At 40.6% G+C, this 16,603-nt stretch overlaps 1 protein-coding gene across 5 annotated transcripts in view; it reads left to right on the top strand.

The window, feature by feature from the left end:
• TPD52 (tumor protein D52) overlaps positions 1-15,110 on the top strand; it is a 42,090-nt gene extending 26,980 nt beyond the window's left edge. For 2 of the 5 annotated variants that reach the window (XM_059476952.1, XM_059476924.1), the window contains exons 2-8: positions 2,975-3,090; positions 4,675-4,823; positions 5,705-5,806; positions 6,823-6,849; positions 11,104-11,145; positions 12,500-12,548; positions 13,661-15,110. In XM_059476952.1, coding sequence (XP_059332935.1) covers positions 2,975-3,090; positions 4,675-4,823; positions 5,705-5,806; positions 6,823-6,849; positions 11,104-11,145; positions 12,500-12,548; positions 13,661-13,777 — 602 coding nt within the window. In that variant the 3' untranslated portion in view covers positions 13,778-15,110. Of the gene's footprint in view, positions 1-2,974; positions 3,091-4,674; positions 4,824-5,704; positions 5,807-6,822; positions 6,850-8,971; positions 9,024-11,103; positions 11,146-12,499; positions 12,549-13,660 lie in introns of those variants that run through there. The other 3 variants (XR_009418868.1, XM_059476933.1, XM_059476942.1) reach the window with 3 other exon arrangements.
• The last annotated feature ends 1,493 nt before the right edge of the window (positions 15,111-16,603 follow it).

Below are 16,603 nucleotides of genomic sequence, written 5' to 3'. Positions count from 1 at the left end.
CATTTCCATCTGTTGGATGATTGCTGATTTCTTGGTTTCTTGCCCCATAGAAAGATCTAAGGTGGGCTGTGCATGTTTCCTGATGAAGTTTTTTCAAAGCCATGCTCTTACTGGCTGTCAGCCCTAGTTTCTGGGATACATTTAGATTGTAGGCACACCATTGTGGAGGTCTGTGGGTTGTTAGCTGTGTAGAAACTGCTCCTTGGTCAGATGGCTCAGCACAGCCTAGCCCATAGCATGGATGATCCCTGTGTCCTGCAGGTATTGAACTGAGGAATGGGAGCAAAGGGAACAGAGGGGTGAGCAGTGACAGGAGAGAGAGCAGGGGTGTCAGAGTGAAGATTGATGGGAAGGTGTCAGTATTGTTCATGTGAAGCTCAGAAAAGTAATAAATGGGAGGGGCTGTGAAGGCAAGAAGAGGAAGGCATGGTCACTTGTGCAGGGTGAGGTGTGGAGGAGTCTGAAATGATTTCCTGTTTCCCTAACAACTCAAGGAATGTGAAGGGAAGGAGAGATCGTTCTCTTGCTTCTTAGCATTGTGCCTTAAATTCTCTTTGGTAGTCAAGAAGCAGAACAATCTTAAAAATGAGTTTTCCAAAGAGAAGCTACATTCCCCAAATGGAAGCTGTTGCTGCAGGAGACAATCTGGCATGTTTTCTTACTGGTTGATTCACTTGATCTATTTTTGGTGATTTAATCCAGATGACTCCTCATAATCAGATTGAACAGACTTTCAGCTGGTTGTGCTAATGCTCTTGGAGTCAGGGTGGTTTTGGTACTTGCAAACTTTCTGGAATGGCTTTGTGATGATGGCAAGCAGGTGGTCCCTGAAGGGCTGCAGGTAAGAGCAAGGTCAGGAGTCACAGTAGAACACACTGAGGGGGTGTAGGGTGTTCAAATGCAGTTCAAATTGTTTTCCTTCAGGGTAGGTTTATGTAATTAATAGGTTAAATAGCAATTTAACAAAAAGGTGTGGCATTCTTAACTGTTAAGGAAATATGTTGATGCATAAAACAAAAGTTATCTGATTGTGAGACATAATCCTTTGTTTTAGGTGCCATAGGGCTGTGCTTTAGTTTGGGCATTAGACTTTGAAGTTCTCACTGCCCTAGATTTTTGACACAAAATAGTGTATTGGGAAACCCACAGGACCTACATTATGTTTGTGTAGAAGACATGTAAATCTCTGGGAAAACGTGGCACAAATCTCATGAATAAATGCAGATTTAGGTTTAATTTTCCTCCTGTAGGCTTCCTTCTCAGTGCACTTGGTAGTAACAGCATTCACAAAAATTCCTGTCCATGTAGCAGTGTGCTTCTAGAGGATAAGGGTTTTGGACACAGATACAGACAGACAACATACCATTTTGGAAAGAATTTGTGGGATTGAGTTTTACCTGAGTTCAGTAATGTGATCCAAGAACAAGGTTTCTTCTTTGTTTGGCTTAACAGCTGCTAGGACTGTATTTCATAGAATGTGTACAGCTAATTAGAGACTCACAGAATCTTTTTTTTTTCCCTGATTTTTCAGTTGATTGTGATGTAGGTGTTTGATATGAAACTTCACAGCAAAATCATAGTGGTGATTAATGAGTTTTTGATTCTCTAAAGATAGTATGGAGTGCCATCAGAAGCTGCTGAAAAGATAATGGAATTTTATTGGCATATTATTTATGGTTAATTTCTATAGTGATTAATAGGAAATGTTACTTAATCCCTCTTCAGCTTAGATCAATGATATATTTATGTGCATATACACATGCTCACATATGTATGTGTGTATATGTACACATACACACACTCTTCCTTGCTCCTTATTAACAGGCAATCCTGATCCTTTCCTCTTGTATTTTAAGATTTTTATTTGGCTTCTTTTTTTTTCATTATCTGTAAGGCTGTTTTATGTCTTGAATAGAGAATTCTGGGAATCCACAACCATTCCAGCATGCAGTCTCCCTGCAAACTGGTCTCTCTGCAATTAGAATAGAATTCCTTGATTTTGGCAATCTTTAAGTGTCAGCTACAAAGACTCAAAATGGGAAGTCTTTTGCTGGAAATTTTGTTGCATAAAAGGTGTTTAAAATGGTCTTAACTGCAAGCACTAAGGAGTAAAAAAATGAATAATTACAGTTATTGCATCGTGGTAATACAAATATCATCCTCCTTCCTTGCCCTGAAGCTGTGAAAGCAAAAGTTGAGGAACACCATGGAGATGTTTGTGGTTTATGTAAGAAAATTAGGCAGAGTTTTGGTTTCTGGATTTGGAAGAGGCAGCAGTTTAAGTGGATGCACATTCTTATCAGTCTCTCCTGCTTTGAAGCAACAGCCTTTCATTCCTGAGCTTTGTCTCTGGACTTCCCATCTGCCTTAAGGTCCAGGTGCAAACCAGCAGCTTATTTCCAGTTCCATGATATCTGCAACCTTTTAGGCACTGTGGTCCCAGTTACTAGGGACAGAGAGATCAAGCAGGGTACAGGGTTCATACTTACAGTGCAGTAGTTTTCTGCACTGTTGTTAGCCTTGCTTGTGGCTGCACCCAGTGTGCACTTCATAATCTGATCCAGAGAGTAGTAAGGGAGGGAGCCTCTGCATTGGCCTTGGGCATCTCCAGCACTTCCAGAGTTTCTGTGCCAGATGTGCACAGACTCCTGGGCAAGGTTGTGTAGGAAACACTGGTCAGGACATAGTGTTCTGTGTCTTGGTTTCTCTCACAGAGCAGTGGGATGTGTTGTTCTCAACAGGTTTCCAGTCTCCTATTACAGCAGCAGCTGCCATTATATTGAGCTTTAATACAGCTTGATAGAATGAAATGTAAAATGCCTTTGGTTTCCTTCCTCTAGTTGGGGAGCATGACTTTGGTGTCCTCTCATCAGTTTTTTTTGTGCACTGGGATGGAAGAGCCATGTGCTAATATTAGCTGCTGTTTGGCAGTCTTGTGGTGATCTCACTTTTAATGCTTTTTATTAATCTGAAGGGCTGCTGAGGAGTGACTCTATACCTGAGGTTGGAGAGGATGTTGCTGCTACAGTCAGTATGGCAGAAACACTCTCAGAAGAAGAACGGGATGAGCTAAGAAAAGAGCTTGCCAAGGTAATTCTTTTGCAAATAGCTCTTAAACTTGTTTTGATGATGAAAATCTGGAATAATGTTATCTTTAAACATACACTTAATGCTTTGCATAGTTATTCTCTGAGTGTCTAAAGCTGGCACTCCTGTATATTGCAGGTATATAGATATACAGATAGGAAGGAAGGGTGTCAAGGAGAAAAGAACAGCCAGTTCTAGTGATAGGGAATTAAGCTGGAAGTGCTGAATACACAGGTTTTAAACTACGATACATAAATACCTAACCCATTTTTTTTCCCCTCGAGTGAGAAGGGGTTAAATCAGCAAAGAGAACATGGTTGGAAACCAAAACCCAAGTATTGTCTCAACAGGTGTGGAGTAGCTAAAGCTGTTTCCTTCGTGAATAATGCTTTGTAGTAGGATCTGGGTAGGCACTGTATTGCTAATGTCTAACCATGTTACTGTTCTTGTCCATAACAGAATATTTTTAAGGGTGAGAAAAAGTAGCATTCTTTGAAAAACAGACATGCAAATATTCAGGCCTGATACACGCCAAAGTCAAGCTTTATTAAGCAGCCAGTCTTTTTTCTTTAGTAGCTCTATGGGACTTTATGAAAGACACTAACTTAAGCCTAAGGTTAACAAACAAAGTTTAGCTTTAAATTAAGCACTTTGATACATTCTTGTATTTGGCAGTCCTGAGTATCATTTCATGCCAAAGATAGTGAGGGTGGGCTGATCCTGCTAGGATATGTAAGATATCCAAAACAGAGGTGCATTGAAAATACTGTAAGGAACTGTACTTCTGTAAGGAGCTTAAATGAGTGGGCAGCCTGCTGCTCTAAACTGGGGTGATCTTGCCTGGATGAGGAAGTAGGATGGGAGGGATGCCCTTGCCTTTACACATATGGCCTTAGTGCCTCTGTCACTTCTATAAAGCTCACAGAATGGCATTGTAGAACTGTGCTGACATCTCTGGTCATGTTTCCAGGCTTAAGTGACCATCTGAGTAAAGAAGGAAGCACACACACAATATAGGTTTCTAGTTACAGAGCAGGTGCTGTGTTGTGGGATTGCTCAGACTTCCACCATTTCCACACCTGCTCTGGGGAAGGCACTTCTATGGCTGAATCCAGTCTAAGCCAGATCCTGGCTTAAGCCACAGAAGGACCTTTCTGTTGAAGCAAGGAGACAAAATGTGTGTATGAGAGACATGCTCTGAGCTTCCTGGTACTGGTCACACATTGGTATATCTTCTGACATGGAAGCAGAATACAGGGTTGGCAGTTGTCCCAGGTTTGACTAATCTTCAACCTTTACATATCATAGGTACTAATTTCTAACTATGCAGTCTTTTAGTTACCAACTTCCTTGTACATGTTCCAGTAACAGAGCTAGCTGCAGGTAGAGTACTTTCTCACTAGCTCTTGTAGTGTCTGTTAGATTTCCCTTTTAGTATTTAGGAATGACTGTGAGGCAATGTTAAAAACCTCTGTTAGCCCTCCCATTACTGGTGTCTGGTGGATGCTTTAAAGAAATATATAGTTAAATGGTTGGGTGTATTCCTTGTTAACTGTTAACCACTTGTTAACAACTCTGGTGCCACAGGTGGAAGAGGAAATCCAGACGCTCTCACAAGTGTTAGCTGCCAAAGAGAAGCATCTAGCAGAAATCAAGAGAAAGCTGGGAATTAACTCACTACAGGAACTAAAGCAGAACATTACCAAAAGCTGGCAAGATGTTACATCAACCACGGCGTACGTACCAGCTCATGATGATTGTTTAGACTGCTGAAGTGAAAACTGTTTAGGTCTTGTGTCACGTCTAAACACTCTGTTCTTGTGAAATGAGTATATATAACACAGAGTTAAGTTGTATTAATATTTCTCTGGATAAATCAACAGACTTTTTAAAAAGAAGAACACTGCAAGCCATATCTCATGCAAAAGAAGAATGATTGACCAAAATATGGGCTGTTCTAACACACTTTTTTTTTGTCTGATACATCTGAGATACCAAGGTGTCCTAAGTCCAACAGAATACCCTTGTTTTCTACCCTTAAAAATTGTTGTAAATTGAGCCCATGCAGGAAGAGTATGAAGTTACAGTTACTGTTCTTGCCAAACACAATTGTTAACTTAAGGTCTAGAGCAAGCTGCCTTCTGCAGTTAATAACCACAGATTGTCACAAGATGTACCTCAAACTTTTTATGGTGAATTTTGTTGACAGAACTGTGTGGTACAAGAATAGACACTTGGCACAAAAAATAGACCTTTTGTTTTGTTTATTTGTGTTTTGTTTTCTCTTGTATTTTTTGGAGTTTTTTTTTTTTTTCTTGATTGGGGTGTTTTATGTGTGTGTTTATTTTGTATTTTAATAAATCCTATGATAGCAGATAGCATCTGTTCTAGGGGTAGGGTAGTAGGTGCGTGTCGGTGAACTGTGTCTGGTCAGAGCTGGCAGAGATGCTGTAGCCAGAAGGGACTGCAAAGGCTGAAAGTAACATCTTAAGCAGGTTTTCCATATGACCCCAAAGCTGAAGTGTACCTCTGAATTTAATACAAATAGACACACACTAAAACTTTCCTTATGTGTTCATTAAAAAAACCTAAAAACTAAATGCTTTTTTGAAAACAGATACAAGAGAACATCAGAAACCCTGTCTCAGGCTGGTCAGAAGGCTTCTGCTGCTTTTTCTTCTGTTGGTTCAGTCATAACCAAGAAATTTGAAGATGTCAGGTAGGTTTATTTACCTTTTCCCAAGTAATTGCATTTTTTATTTAAGCAATTATCACTGCAATAAATTTATGCTGCTAACATACCTAGTGCTTCTAAAAGCTAATCTATCCAGAGCCTTCAGCAACTGTTTTAGGGGAGGTAAGAGACTTGCTGCAGAATCTGTTTGTATGTCCTCACTGGTGCTGAGGAGTTCTGTGGTGTGTGTTTTATGCAGGCAAGAGAAGCAATGTGTGCTGCCGCCTCCATTGCTGCTCTTGCTTTTCTGGTGTGATTGCAGGTGGCACTGTCTGCCTGCCGCTGCGGGGTACACATAGCACTGTCATTCCTGCTCTCTTTCTCAGCTTGTGGAATATTTAAACAACTAATGTCTTTCACTGTTTGTGTTTTGTTGTTTTCCTCTTTTTGTTGTTGTTGTTTTTGTTTGGGGATTTGTTTGTTTGTTTTTGTTTTGTGTGTCAATTCCTTCCAAGTCTGTTTTGTTTCTGTCTAAGCTGTTCTGCCTCATAGAAGTGGCTTGATTTTATTACATTTTTTAAGAGACTATTGGCACTTTTTAATTCTTAAATATTATTGGCATGCAATATTTTGACTTTGTGCCAAATGACACAGCCCTACATACACATTAGGTAAGTCTGCCAAGTAATTTTTAGAACCATTTTGAGCTGCTTGCAAAAATCCTGCTGGATGCAATACAATCAGATGCTTGGCTGACAATTCCTGGATTATGTAATTCTTAGTACTGGAAGCTATACAATTATACATCTCCACAGGTAATTTGTTGTTGTTAAACTTATTTTTCAGTTATTGGGCAAATAGAAATTCACACATTCTCACAGAATATTGCTGCTTTGGCAGCAGTGTAATAAAATCAGCCATTTTAAAGTGCTGCCATTAACTTCTTGCTTTATGGAGTCTAGTGAGAAAATGCTTTGAGTACAACTACACAGTTACAGATTTTTCTTCATATTTATGAGAAGTTCATTTCTCTCTTTACTGCTTACTCTGGCATTGTGCAGACTACAGGCATTTTCACATTCCTTTAGGTAAGGTGGACACAAGAATTGCTTCTCAAACTAAGCATGTAGTCAGACCATCTCCATTACAGTTTTTCATTTAAGTTTTCTCTGTAAAAGGTAATTTCTTCTTTTTTTCAGTGTTAGTAAGGGTAAAACTGAAGCCCATTTAATGTCAGGGAAGATGTTTCTTCATGTTCACCTGGTAACTATCTCAAAACACGAAAACTTGAGTATACCTAATAATTTATGTCTCTCTTCCTTGTTAGAAATAAACCCACTAAAATGATGCTGCAAGTTTTTTTTATCAGGAGACAGAATATGGTGTTGAGGTCAATGGCATGCAGGATTCCTCCTTCTTTGTCTGTACAGTGTTTGTGCCATGGCAGAACAGAGATTTCCCCCTTTTTGTGTCTATTACAATGGCTGTTTAGCATTGTGATTCTAACTAAATAACTAGAGTCTAAATGTAAAATAGTTTATACATTCTTTGTTCATAGTTTGTCCAGTGAAACAATCCTTGAGTTGATTACTTTAGCAATGCCAGTATCTTATTTACTTCATCTACATTACCTTTGATCTAAGCAAATACTCAGTGTTTTCAGCAGTTAAAATTCCTGTGTAACAACTTCTGTCCATTGCCTCTCAGCCCATCTATCTGAGCCTGACTTAATCTTTTCGGTACTCCACCACTAAGGAGCTAAAGAGAGCAGTAGGATCTCTATAAAGATGTTGGGGTTTGGCTACTGGAGTACTAACTGGGAGCTGTTGTCCCAGGGGAGGAGATGGGCAGGGGCACAGGATGCTATGAGAACTCAGACTCTGAAGTGAGCTCAGTTTGATCAGGTATAAGAATAGCAGCCAGTCTCAAATATGTCCTGTTCAGCATCAGTGAGAACTTGGAAGAATTTTCTGTTCCTTTTGGATACAGAGCTCAGCTGCTCACTTAGCAGGAGTCACATTTCTACCTTAAGGCTGTGGTGTTCCACAGTTAGTATTGGACTATTTCACTGGACAAGGACAAGCACAGACTCAGATCTGTTGCCTACTTCAGGAATACCTTAGGAGTGTCTTAATTACTCCAGTTAGAGGCTCTGTGAGTGTTGAATACTCTATCAGAAACTGTGCCCCTGGGAGAGAATGTAACAGTATCAGAGAAGTCTGCACTGTTGGTGTGCTTCTCAGGGAGAATCGTGGTGGTGGTGGAAATGAAAGGTATCGATATAAATTCAGGGGTAGCTGTGTTTAGAAAACAAAATAAAAGTGTGAAGAATTAGTGCTGCTAAAGATCTTAGTTGCACTTGAAACAAAATATTAAAGATGTTTTTCATGAGAACCAAATTCATCTGAATTCAGGTCTGAGGGTTATATAACTACTTAAGGGCAAGTCTGAGCTTCAGAAAAGTTTAGATGCCTCAATTCTTTCCTGGAAGTGAGAGTTTATGGGCCGATACTTGAACTTGTACTGAATATGCAGGTTCATTTTTGTTCTTAACCTCTTGCATTGGCTTCATTTTGGCTTCACTTTCCCTTGTATTGTTTTGGTTGAGGGACTTCTCAGCTACAGTGGTGTGATTTCTTCCCTGTTGGACTATTTCATGGACATATTCCATGCAGCAAACATCACACACAGATCTTGATTTGGGCACTGCAAAGTGATGTAATAGGGAGTTGCAAAAGGGAGTGAGGCAGCTGCTGGAGCTGTGATTTTGGAAATTACTGAAATGGAGAGGAAGGGGGACTGGTAGTGCAATGTCAGTGCATTTTTGCTTCCTTTTTGTATTTGCTTTCTCTGCCCTTTGTTATGATGAAAATGAACTCTGTTCCATCTTAGGTTTTTCTTAATACCTTTATTCTCTTTATAAGAATTTATTGAAGTTTTGATAAGCTAACTTTCCTTCTGTAGGCAACAGTATTCTGTGCAAAGTAGCAGTACCAAGATGTAGCTTCTGAGCAGTCATCCAAGTCACTTGGCCCTTCTTGCACTGCATCCCTATAATGGAGCGAAGTCCACCTTTGCCTTGCTCTGAGATTACAGAATAACTTTCTTTGCTTGCTTTAGAAGTCTGATCTCTGATCATGGATTCCTAAATACCATAACATATCAGCTGGAAATTTAACTACAAAGTAACTGGCTACTGTGTATGTTGAGCTGTGTTTTCTAGGCTGGGACTCTGGCATACCTCTTTGTGCCTTTTCAAAATGTGAGGCAATGGAAAAATCATTTTTTTAGCTTTAAAAAAATGATTGTGTAGAGGATAAGAAAGCTTTAATACAATACAAAATGCATGGAAGACTGGAGAGCAGCTTACTGTGCCTCTTTTATTTATTGTCTTTTTTAAGCTAGGTGTTTGCTTTTGAGCATTGCAAAGAGGGCATGTCTTTCAAACTGCCTGAGTTGATGGCCTAGTTGAGTGAGTGCTTTAGTGTGGCATTCTGTGATTTGGGAAAGAAATACAAGTTCTCTTCATAAAGATGTTCAAGGCTTAATTGTGCCTCTTGCATTACCTGAAGAATAGGTGGTTTATGTTAAAAAAATCAACTGCACTTATCTAATTCAGTTCTCCTGCAAACCAGATCATGGTATGATAAAACTATGTAATATCTTGTGGTGTTTTTTTGCAAACTGGATACTGAGGGTATACACAAGTGTATTGTCCAGCAGCAAGTAAATTCTTCATGAATTCATGAATAGTTCTTCTATTAAATGATGTCTGAGATGAAACTAAACTTTTGTAGACACCTGTTAGAACATCTGTGATACACTATAGGTTGTTGTTTTTCAGAGTGAGCAGTTCTACAGTTTGTAAATATATGTATTTAATCCTCTTTAGCCTTAAACTTCTTGCAGAGAGAAACTTCTTGCAGCATGAGGGGAATTGGCTGAGCATTGACTGAAACTAGTGTAGCTCTGTAAGAAAACCTGCTATGTAGCAAGCCCAGAACTTGTAGTAATCCACATCACAGTGAAGGATATATATTACAGTCCAGGAGACAGTCAGCTTGTCTGTGATCTGGAAAGGCCTGTGGAAGCCAGGCCATCCATAAGAATGAAACACAGGAGAAATGGGCTTGGGTAAATAGATGAAACATAGCTGTGCATTAGTGAAGTGTCAGGAAAGCATCTGGCCTTGTGTATCTGATTCCCAGTACACTGTAACTACAGATTAAACCATAGTTGTGCATCTGCCTTAAGGGATCTCAGCCTTTTTTCTATCATGGTATTTTACTAATGAGCCCTCATAAAGGATCTCGTAAAACTTTTTCTGCAATAAACATAGAACATTTTTTTCTTCTGTGAATGTATCTTCCATTGATTGTGCTGAGATGCTAATTGTAAGTTTGGAGGTACATTTTATGAGAGTTGTTTCCCTTCCCTCCTCTTCTTCCCCAACAACTGCCTGGAAAGTATTCTCTTGAAAGTTACCATAAAGCCCAGAAAATTTTGACATTCCATATATAGTTATGAAAACCTAAGATCATCACTTGTAATAACTCTCAGTTACTGTTGTGGTATTTGGTAAGAATTATTTAACATATAAGGCTTGTTTGTATCTGCAGTAAACAGGGATTTCCTGTATGGAACTAAATTAGGTGTGTGGTAGTGGTGTTGAAGCTGTGCAGGAGCTCCTTCATCTATATCCAATTACCTTCTAGAAGTAGATGTGTTTTCTTGCTGGACAAACAGTAACTTTATAGCAACAGTGGCAAGTTATAGAAATCCTCCATGAATTTCAGAACACAGGACTTTATCCTGCTCCCAGCATAAATCCAACCTTGAATACTGACTGATGTGACTGCTTTTGTTGATTATTTGTAGATAATTTGTATTGATGAGTGTAAAAAATTTTACTGAATGTAAATGGAAGCCTTCTGGATGTAGAGATAATTTTTTAGTAGGAAGATTAGCTGATTTATAAGACTCTCAAGTGTTTGCTACTCACTATTGTCAAAACTGTAAATGCAGCATGATTCCTGTTGCTTGAGAAACTTAAGGAGCAGACAGACTGTTGCAGCTAAGCAGAACAAGTACTAACAAGCATGGCACTTGAATCTTTCTAAAAGAGAAAAAGGTTGCTGCAGCTTTTGCTCTGACGTACTTGTGTGTGTGTGCATGGCTAAGCAATTTAAGAAAGCAAACCCAAGCAATTACTAAGACTGTGTAAGACTGTTTGGCTGTTTACCAAAGATAGTTTACAGAAGTCAGCTCTCTAAGCCAATTTCTTCTCAATGTAATCCTTAAACTAACCTTTTGCTTTCTTTTCTCTTAATGCTGGCATGTAGTATACGCTCCATACAACATTCAATTAGTATGCCTATTATGAGGTAATGTATGCATAATCCAGCTCTTTGGTTTATTTATTTTCATGTGTGGAATCAAGTCACATTGAACTTAAGTCAACTAACATAGTTTTATAAAAAAGCAAAAAGCCCACCCAGCTTTGTAATGGATTTCCTGCACTAACATATAGGGTAAAATTTGTTTTATTTCTGGTTAACAGAGGTGGTTATCAAACATCTGGAAAGTGACATTTCCCTACTGTTAGGTGTAAAACTATAACAGCTTTTCCCTGTTTGTTAGGTGTAATGTTACTAAGTGATTCCAAGTTTTAAAGGCAGTAGCTTGGCATATATTTTTGAAAATGAAAGTGAGTAAAAAAACCCCTGTGGTTTCACAAGAAGTCTCTTGGTGATCTGGGGTGCTTGCCTTTTCTCTCCACTTGCTTGGCACTGTGTCCCTCTGAGAGTCTGGTTTGACACAAGTGTCACTGTGTGCTCTCCCAAGGGAAAAGAGTGCAGCTGAGTGTGGCTGACCCACACAAATGCCAAGCAAAGCAAGAAGGGAAGCTGTAGGCTTCTTCTGAAAAACACCCTTGTCTGCAATATTTATATAATACATTTTTGAGTAATCCTTAGTCCTGGTCCAATGAAGGCAAGCATTTTCCATCCTACATAAAGGCAGAAAAAGTGTTGCACAGATTTGCACATAGCAGTGACAGCTACTTGGAGCATTAAGCCACTTTTCTGACCCTAATGAATTATACACCAGCCCTCAGCACTGGAAGTCCCAAGCTGTCCTGCTTTTTGTATGCAGAACTTATTATTTGTAAGTACAGCTGCCTTTGGCACTTAAAGGCAAGGGAGAGTTTTATTTAAATGTAACATGTTAGCAGAAAATGCCACTGTGAACCATGTTTTATTTATTGAACATGTAGCAAAGTAAACTGAACTGGTTTTCCTGTAAAAAGTAAAAAAAAACCTGATGAGCTCTCTTCAGCAATAATGTATTAGGCTAACCAGAAGTGATGACTGAGATTTTCTGAACAAATGCTTTAAGCCAGAAACATGTTTGAAAAGACTGGGAATAATAAGCTAAACCTAAAATACTTGCTAGTTCTCCCTTCCATGTTGGTAGGAAGGGTCCTATTGTGGACCTGGCAATGTTTTGTTGCCAAGATGAAAGTGAGCCTGCAATTCAAGTATGTCTGAATTTTAGTTTTGTAGTACTTGGGAGGATCAGGATGTAAACTATTTTTAGGGTATCTTTAAAACAGGGAAAGAGCCCCAAACAAATCTCTTGTTACTGTTGGGAAAAAGGAACTGTCTGCTTGGTTTGTGATGTTTATAGGTTAAGTAGATGTAGTTTTAATTCTGTGGATCCTTTTTTTTATTTTTGTAGAAATTCTCCTACTTTCAAATCCTTTGAGGAGAAAGTTGAAAACTTCAAGGTAAGAATTTCTAAAACATTTTATAGATTGTGCAGCTGTGGATATGGAGAAAAGACTCAAGTTCTTTTGGGCAGCCTATTTTTTAGTTACTGGTAAACTGTTGAAGAGGTACTTGGATGAACATCTTTTTAAGTCCTGTTGAAACAGTTTCTCTGCCAAATGATTTGGAAATAAAGTAACGGGCTGCCTGCACGTCATACAGGAGGATGCCTTTAGAAGAACTAGCAGCCAGCTAACCTGCACAAACAGCTAGTATTAGGTGTGCAAAATAATTAATACCTAATGCTAGCTATCCAGAATTGTCTAGGCTTTTATTTCAAGCCTTTCTAGGGACTAGTATCCTACACAGGAGAATACCTTGGGATACATCTCTGGCATAAAAGACAAAAGGCCTTTGCACCTTAATTTTAACTTCACTCCTGAAAGCCTCAAGTGTCAGAAACAATCATTAATAACTTCTCCAGGTAAAAACTCACTTCAAAAATAACTAATTTGTGTAATCAGAACCAGATTTGACTTCTCCTGGGCACACTGGGCTGAATGAGAAGCATGCAAGTGATAGCAAGGGGAACTGGGCCTTCTTTTCTTGCAACTAATTGACATTAACATCCCTGCAGTCCCACAGAGAGTATGGGCGGAGGGAAGTCAAAAGGCAAACATGTTACATGGAGAAAGTAACATAGTTGCTCTGCTCCCCTGAAGAACTCAGGACTTGGTCTTAAACCTCAAAAATGTCCAAAATTCTTTCTTGAGAAATAAAGTAGCGAGTTTTAACTCTGAATCTCTTAAAGACTTCTTGGTTTGAAAGGCTTCATACCTTTATCCTCTTGAAACTGAGGTTGTATCAACCTTTGGACTCTGGAATCAGCCCTGGAATGAGGGCTGCTTCGTGTATCTCAAAGTCAAAGGGAGATTACTGTGTTAATCTGCTGGTGAGTGTTTCCTGCCAGATATGTACAGATTTGTTTCAAGAATATTGTGGAGGTCTCCTAGACCTGGAAAAGCTGCTTTGTTGAAAGTTATCAAACCAGACATACTGGTTTTGTACAGTTAAGCATGTTTGGCATGCCTACTAACTACTATGCTTTGTTGGGGCTCTCTCTGTGTTCTAGTCTAAAGTTGGAGGAAGCAAACCTGCTGGAGGAGACTTTGGAGAGGTTCTCAATTCTGCTGCCAATGCCAGTGCCACAGAAACTATTGCAGAACAGACAGAGGAGGAGACCCACTGAGATTTCTGCTTCTGTCCTGCTACCCACTGCCAGATGCTGCAAGGAAGACCAAGCACACTTGTAACATTCTCTGCGCCCCTTCCACCAGATGTGCTTTTATTTAGCACGTAGTTATTTTACCCAATTAACTGATACCAAGCTTGTTTGTGGGTTCAAAATATTTTTGAAGCTAAAATACATTGTTTGGGATTTTGTGTGGGAAGGGGAATTTCTATGCCTTTCAAGCATTTAAAGGACTTACCTGTAATTTGAAGACAACCTTTAAAATATAGCAATGAAAAAAACCTCTTTTGAGAAGTTAATTATATTGTACAGATACTGTGGATGCGTATTTTCTTTTCAATCTGTAATTACTGCTCAACTTAATCCTTATGAATCTACTGCTGCTGCCAAACTGAAGCTTGTTACTTCGCTCCCTTGTGATTGTTTCAGTTGAGTGTTGCCTGCAAGGGACACTGGACAGGAGGCTGGACAAGGAGGAAGGATCACTCCCAGCTACAGAAAGGACTTCAGTTTCAGCAGGCTTTACACAAGCTATAGCAGGATCACACATGAGTAGGAATGTACTGTCTTTTGAGCATGTTCCTCATCCAGCAGGTGTGGAAAGGTGATAGTACATGTAAACTTACCCATCTGTCCGTGCACTGTCCACCTCAGAAACTTCTGACCAATGCAGATGGAAGCAGATGCCTCATAGTGCTGGTTTGGTTCAGTCACCATAGCATTTTCAGGCTTGTTTCTTGTACAGGATGTCACTGTGGTAAGATAACACTCTTGGACCAGTCACAAATAGATTCATTCACATGTGGTGGTGTCATATTCACACTAACAAAGCATGGACTAGAAGAATAAGCCCTGACCCCAGAAGTGGTTCTTTTGTAGTCATCAGGAGAATTGCTCCTATAGCCTAATGTTGTTTCTCTTGTAGGCTGAGCCCTGAAAACATCTGCTACACCATCTTACTCTTTTTAAATGTATTTAAGCCAACACCCCTGTTGCCAGCCCCAGAAGTCTGTTTGGAGAGGTGCACAGTGTCACTGCTCAGTGTAGCTCTCCTAAAAGATGTGTCCTCCTGCATCTTGTTTTGTCTGCTGTACTTCTCAAATTTCTTGTGTTTTATGTGTTTCTGCCACATGGTTAGAACATTTTATCACCCTGCTTAGAACTGGAAACAAGTTTTGCTACATTTGTGTGAAATCCATGAAACTTCAACTGCCACAGGTGTCTGGAGGAAAAAAAGTGGGCTCCTGACAACCTTGCTAGCATGTCAGATGTAGAATGTGTGCTTAATTACAATGTGAGAAGCTTAATAAAAGTGTATGTGAGGAATGTATTGTCCTGTGAACATGGAGGATAATGTAAATAAGTAAGGAGATTTCATTTCTATTTGAAGCAGTCCTTTAAGTTTGGTTCAGAGCAGTGCTGGTACATACTGCTGTACTGCTTTGGGCACTCTGCATGGCTGAGCTTGGCATTTCTAGAGAACACTGAGCCTAGGTTGCCTTCTAGTGGCTTACATAAAATTACAAATCACAGCATTGTTAGGGTTGTAAGGGACCTCTGGAGTACATCTAGCCCGAACTCCCTGTTGAGGGAGGCTCACCTCTGGAGCAGGTTGTACAAGACTGTGCCCAGGTGAGTTTGGAATGTCTCCAGAGAGTGAGAATCCAGGACCTTCTTCAGCAGCCTGTTCCAGTGCTCTGCCACTATATAAAATTAAACTGCCCTGGTTACATTGTGAAGTTCAGAAAACAGGTTGACGTGTTCCCTCAGCCTCCAACAGCTGCAACTTAACAAAGGAACAGAGAATTGAATGGTATAGAGAGAAAGGAGCTCTTCCTCTTTTGGGTCAGTACCATGTAGGGCAGGTTCTTCTGGAATATGATCCTTATTGGATGGGTCTTTTATTTATTTATCTAACTGACAAGGAGAAAGGTCATCTATTCCAGAGTTGAGCTTTCTGTTTTCTGAAGGAAAGCTTTTTTTTTTTTTTTTTTTTTTTTTTTTTTTTTTTTTTTTTTTTTTTTTTGGCCACACTCCAGGAGTTTTTGCTGCATCTTCCTCTGCCCACAGCTTCCTTTCCTCATGTGCAGGTGGCTTTGGGGCTGCTGTGAGCGCTGAAGCTTTGCTTTCAGGGCTGGTGTAGTAATCACAGAATCAATTAGGCTGGAAAACACCTCTGAGAGCAGGGAGTCCAGCCTACAAGCAAACAGCACCTAACCATGGCACTAAGTGTGGCTCCAGAGGGGAGGCAGAAGGTTGTGCCAGGGAAGGTTCAGGCTGGCTATTACAATAAGGTTTTTCCTGCAGAGGGTGTTTGGGCACTGAACAGGCTCCCCAGGGAATTGGTCACGCACCAAGCTTGACAGAATTCAGGAACTGTTTGGACAATGATCTAAGGCCCATGGTGTGACTCTTGGGGTGTCCTGTGCAGGACCAGGTGTTGAACTCCATGATCCTTGTGGGTTCCCCAGTCGTTCCTTAAACCCCTCCAGGTGACCCCAGCCCCTCCCTGGGCACTGCAATACGTGCTTACCCTTTCCGTGAAGAAGCTCCTCAGGTGTCGAGCCCGCCCGTTCCCTGGCGCGGCTTCAGCTCCGCTGCAGCCGCCAGGGGGCAGCGCGGCGCCGCCGTCCCGCACCCAAGATGGCGCCGCCCGCCTCAGCCCTGCGCGCTGCGCTTGCGCCCGAGGCAGCGGCCCCGCCCCCGGTCAGTGATGGCGGCGGCGCTGTGGGGCCGCGCGGCCCGGCCATGGCGGGCGCTGCTGCCCGCGGTCCGCAGGGCCAGCGGCGCCGCGCCGGGAGCCGCCGAAACTCCCCCGCAGCG

Source organism: Ammospiza nelsoni, chromosome 1 (assembly GCF_027579445.1).
Source record: "Ammospiza nelsoni isolate bAmmNel1 chromosome 1, bAmmNel1.pri, whole genome shotgun sequence".
Lineage (NCBI taxonomy): Eukaryota > Metazoa > Chordata > Aves > Passeriformes > Passerellidae > Ammospiza > Ammospiza nelsoni.
The sequence above is the reverse complement of the archived record's forward strand: the minus strand, read 5'-3'. Positions and strand labels throughout refer to the sequence as shown.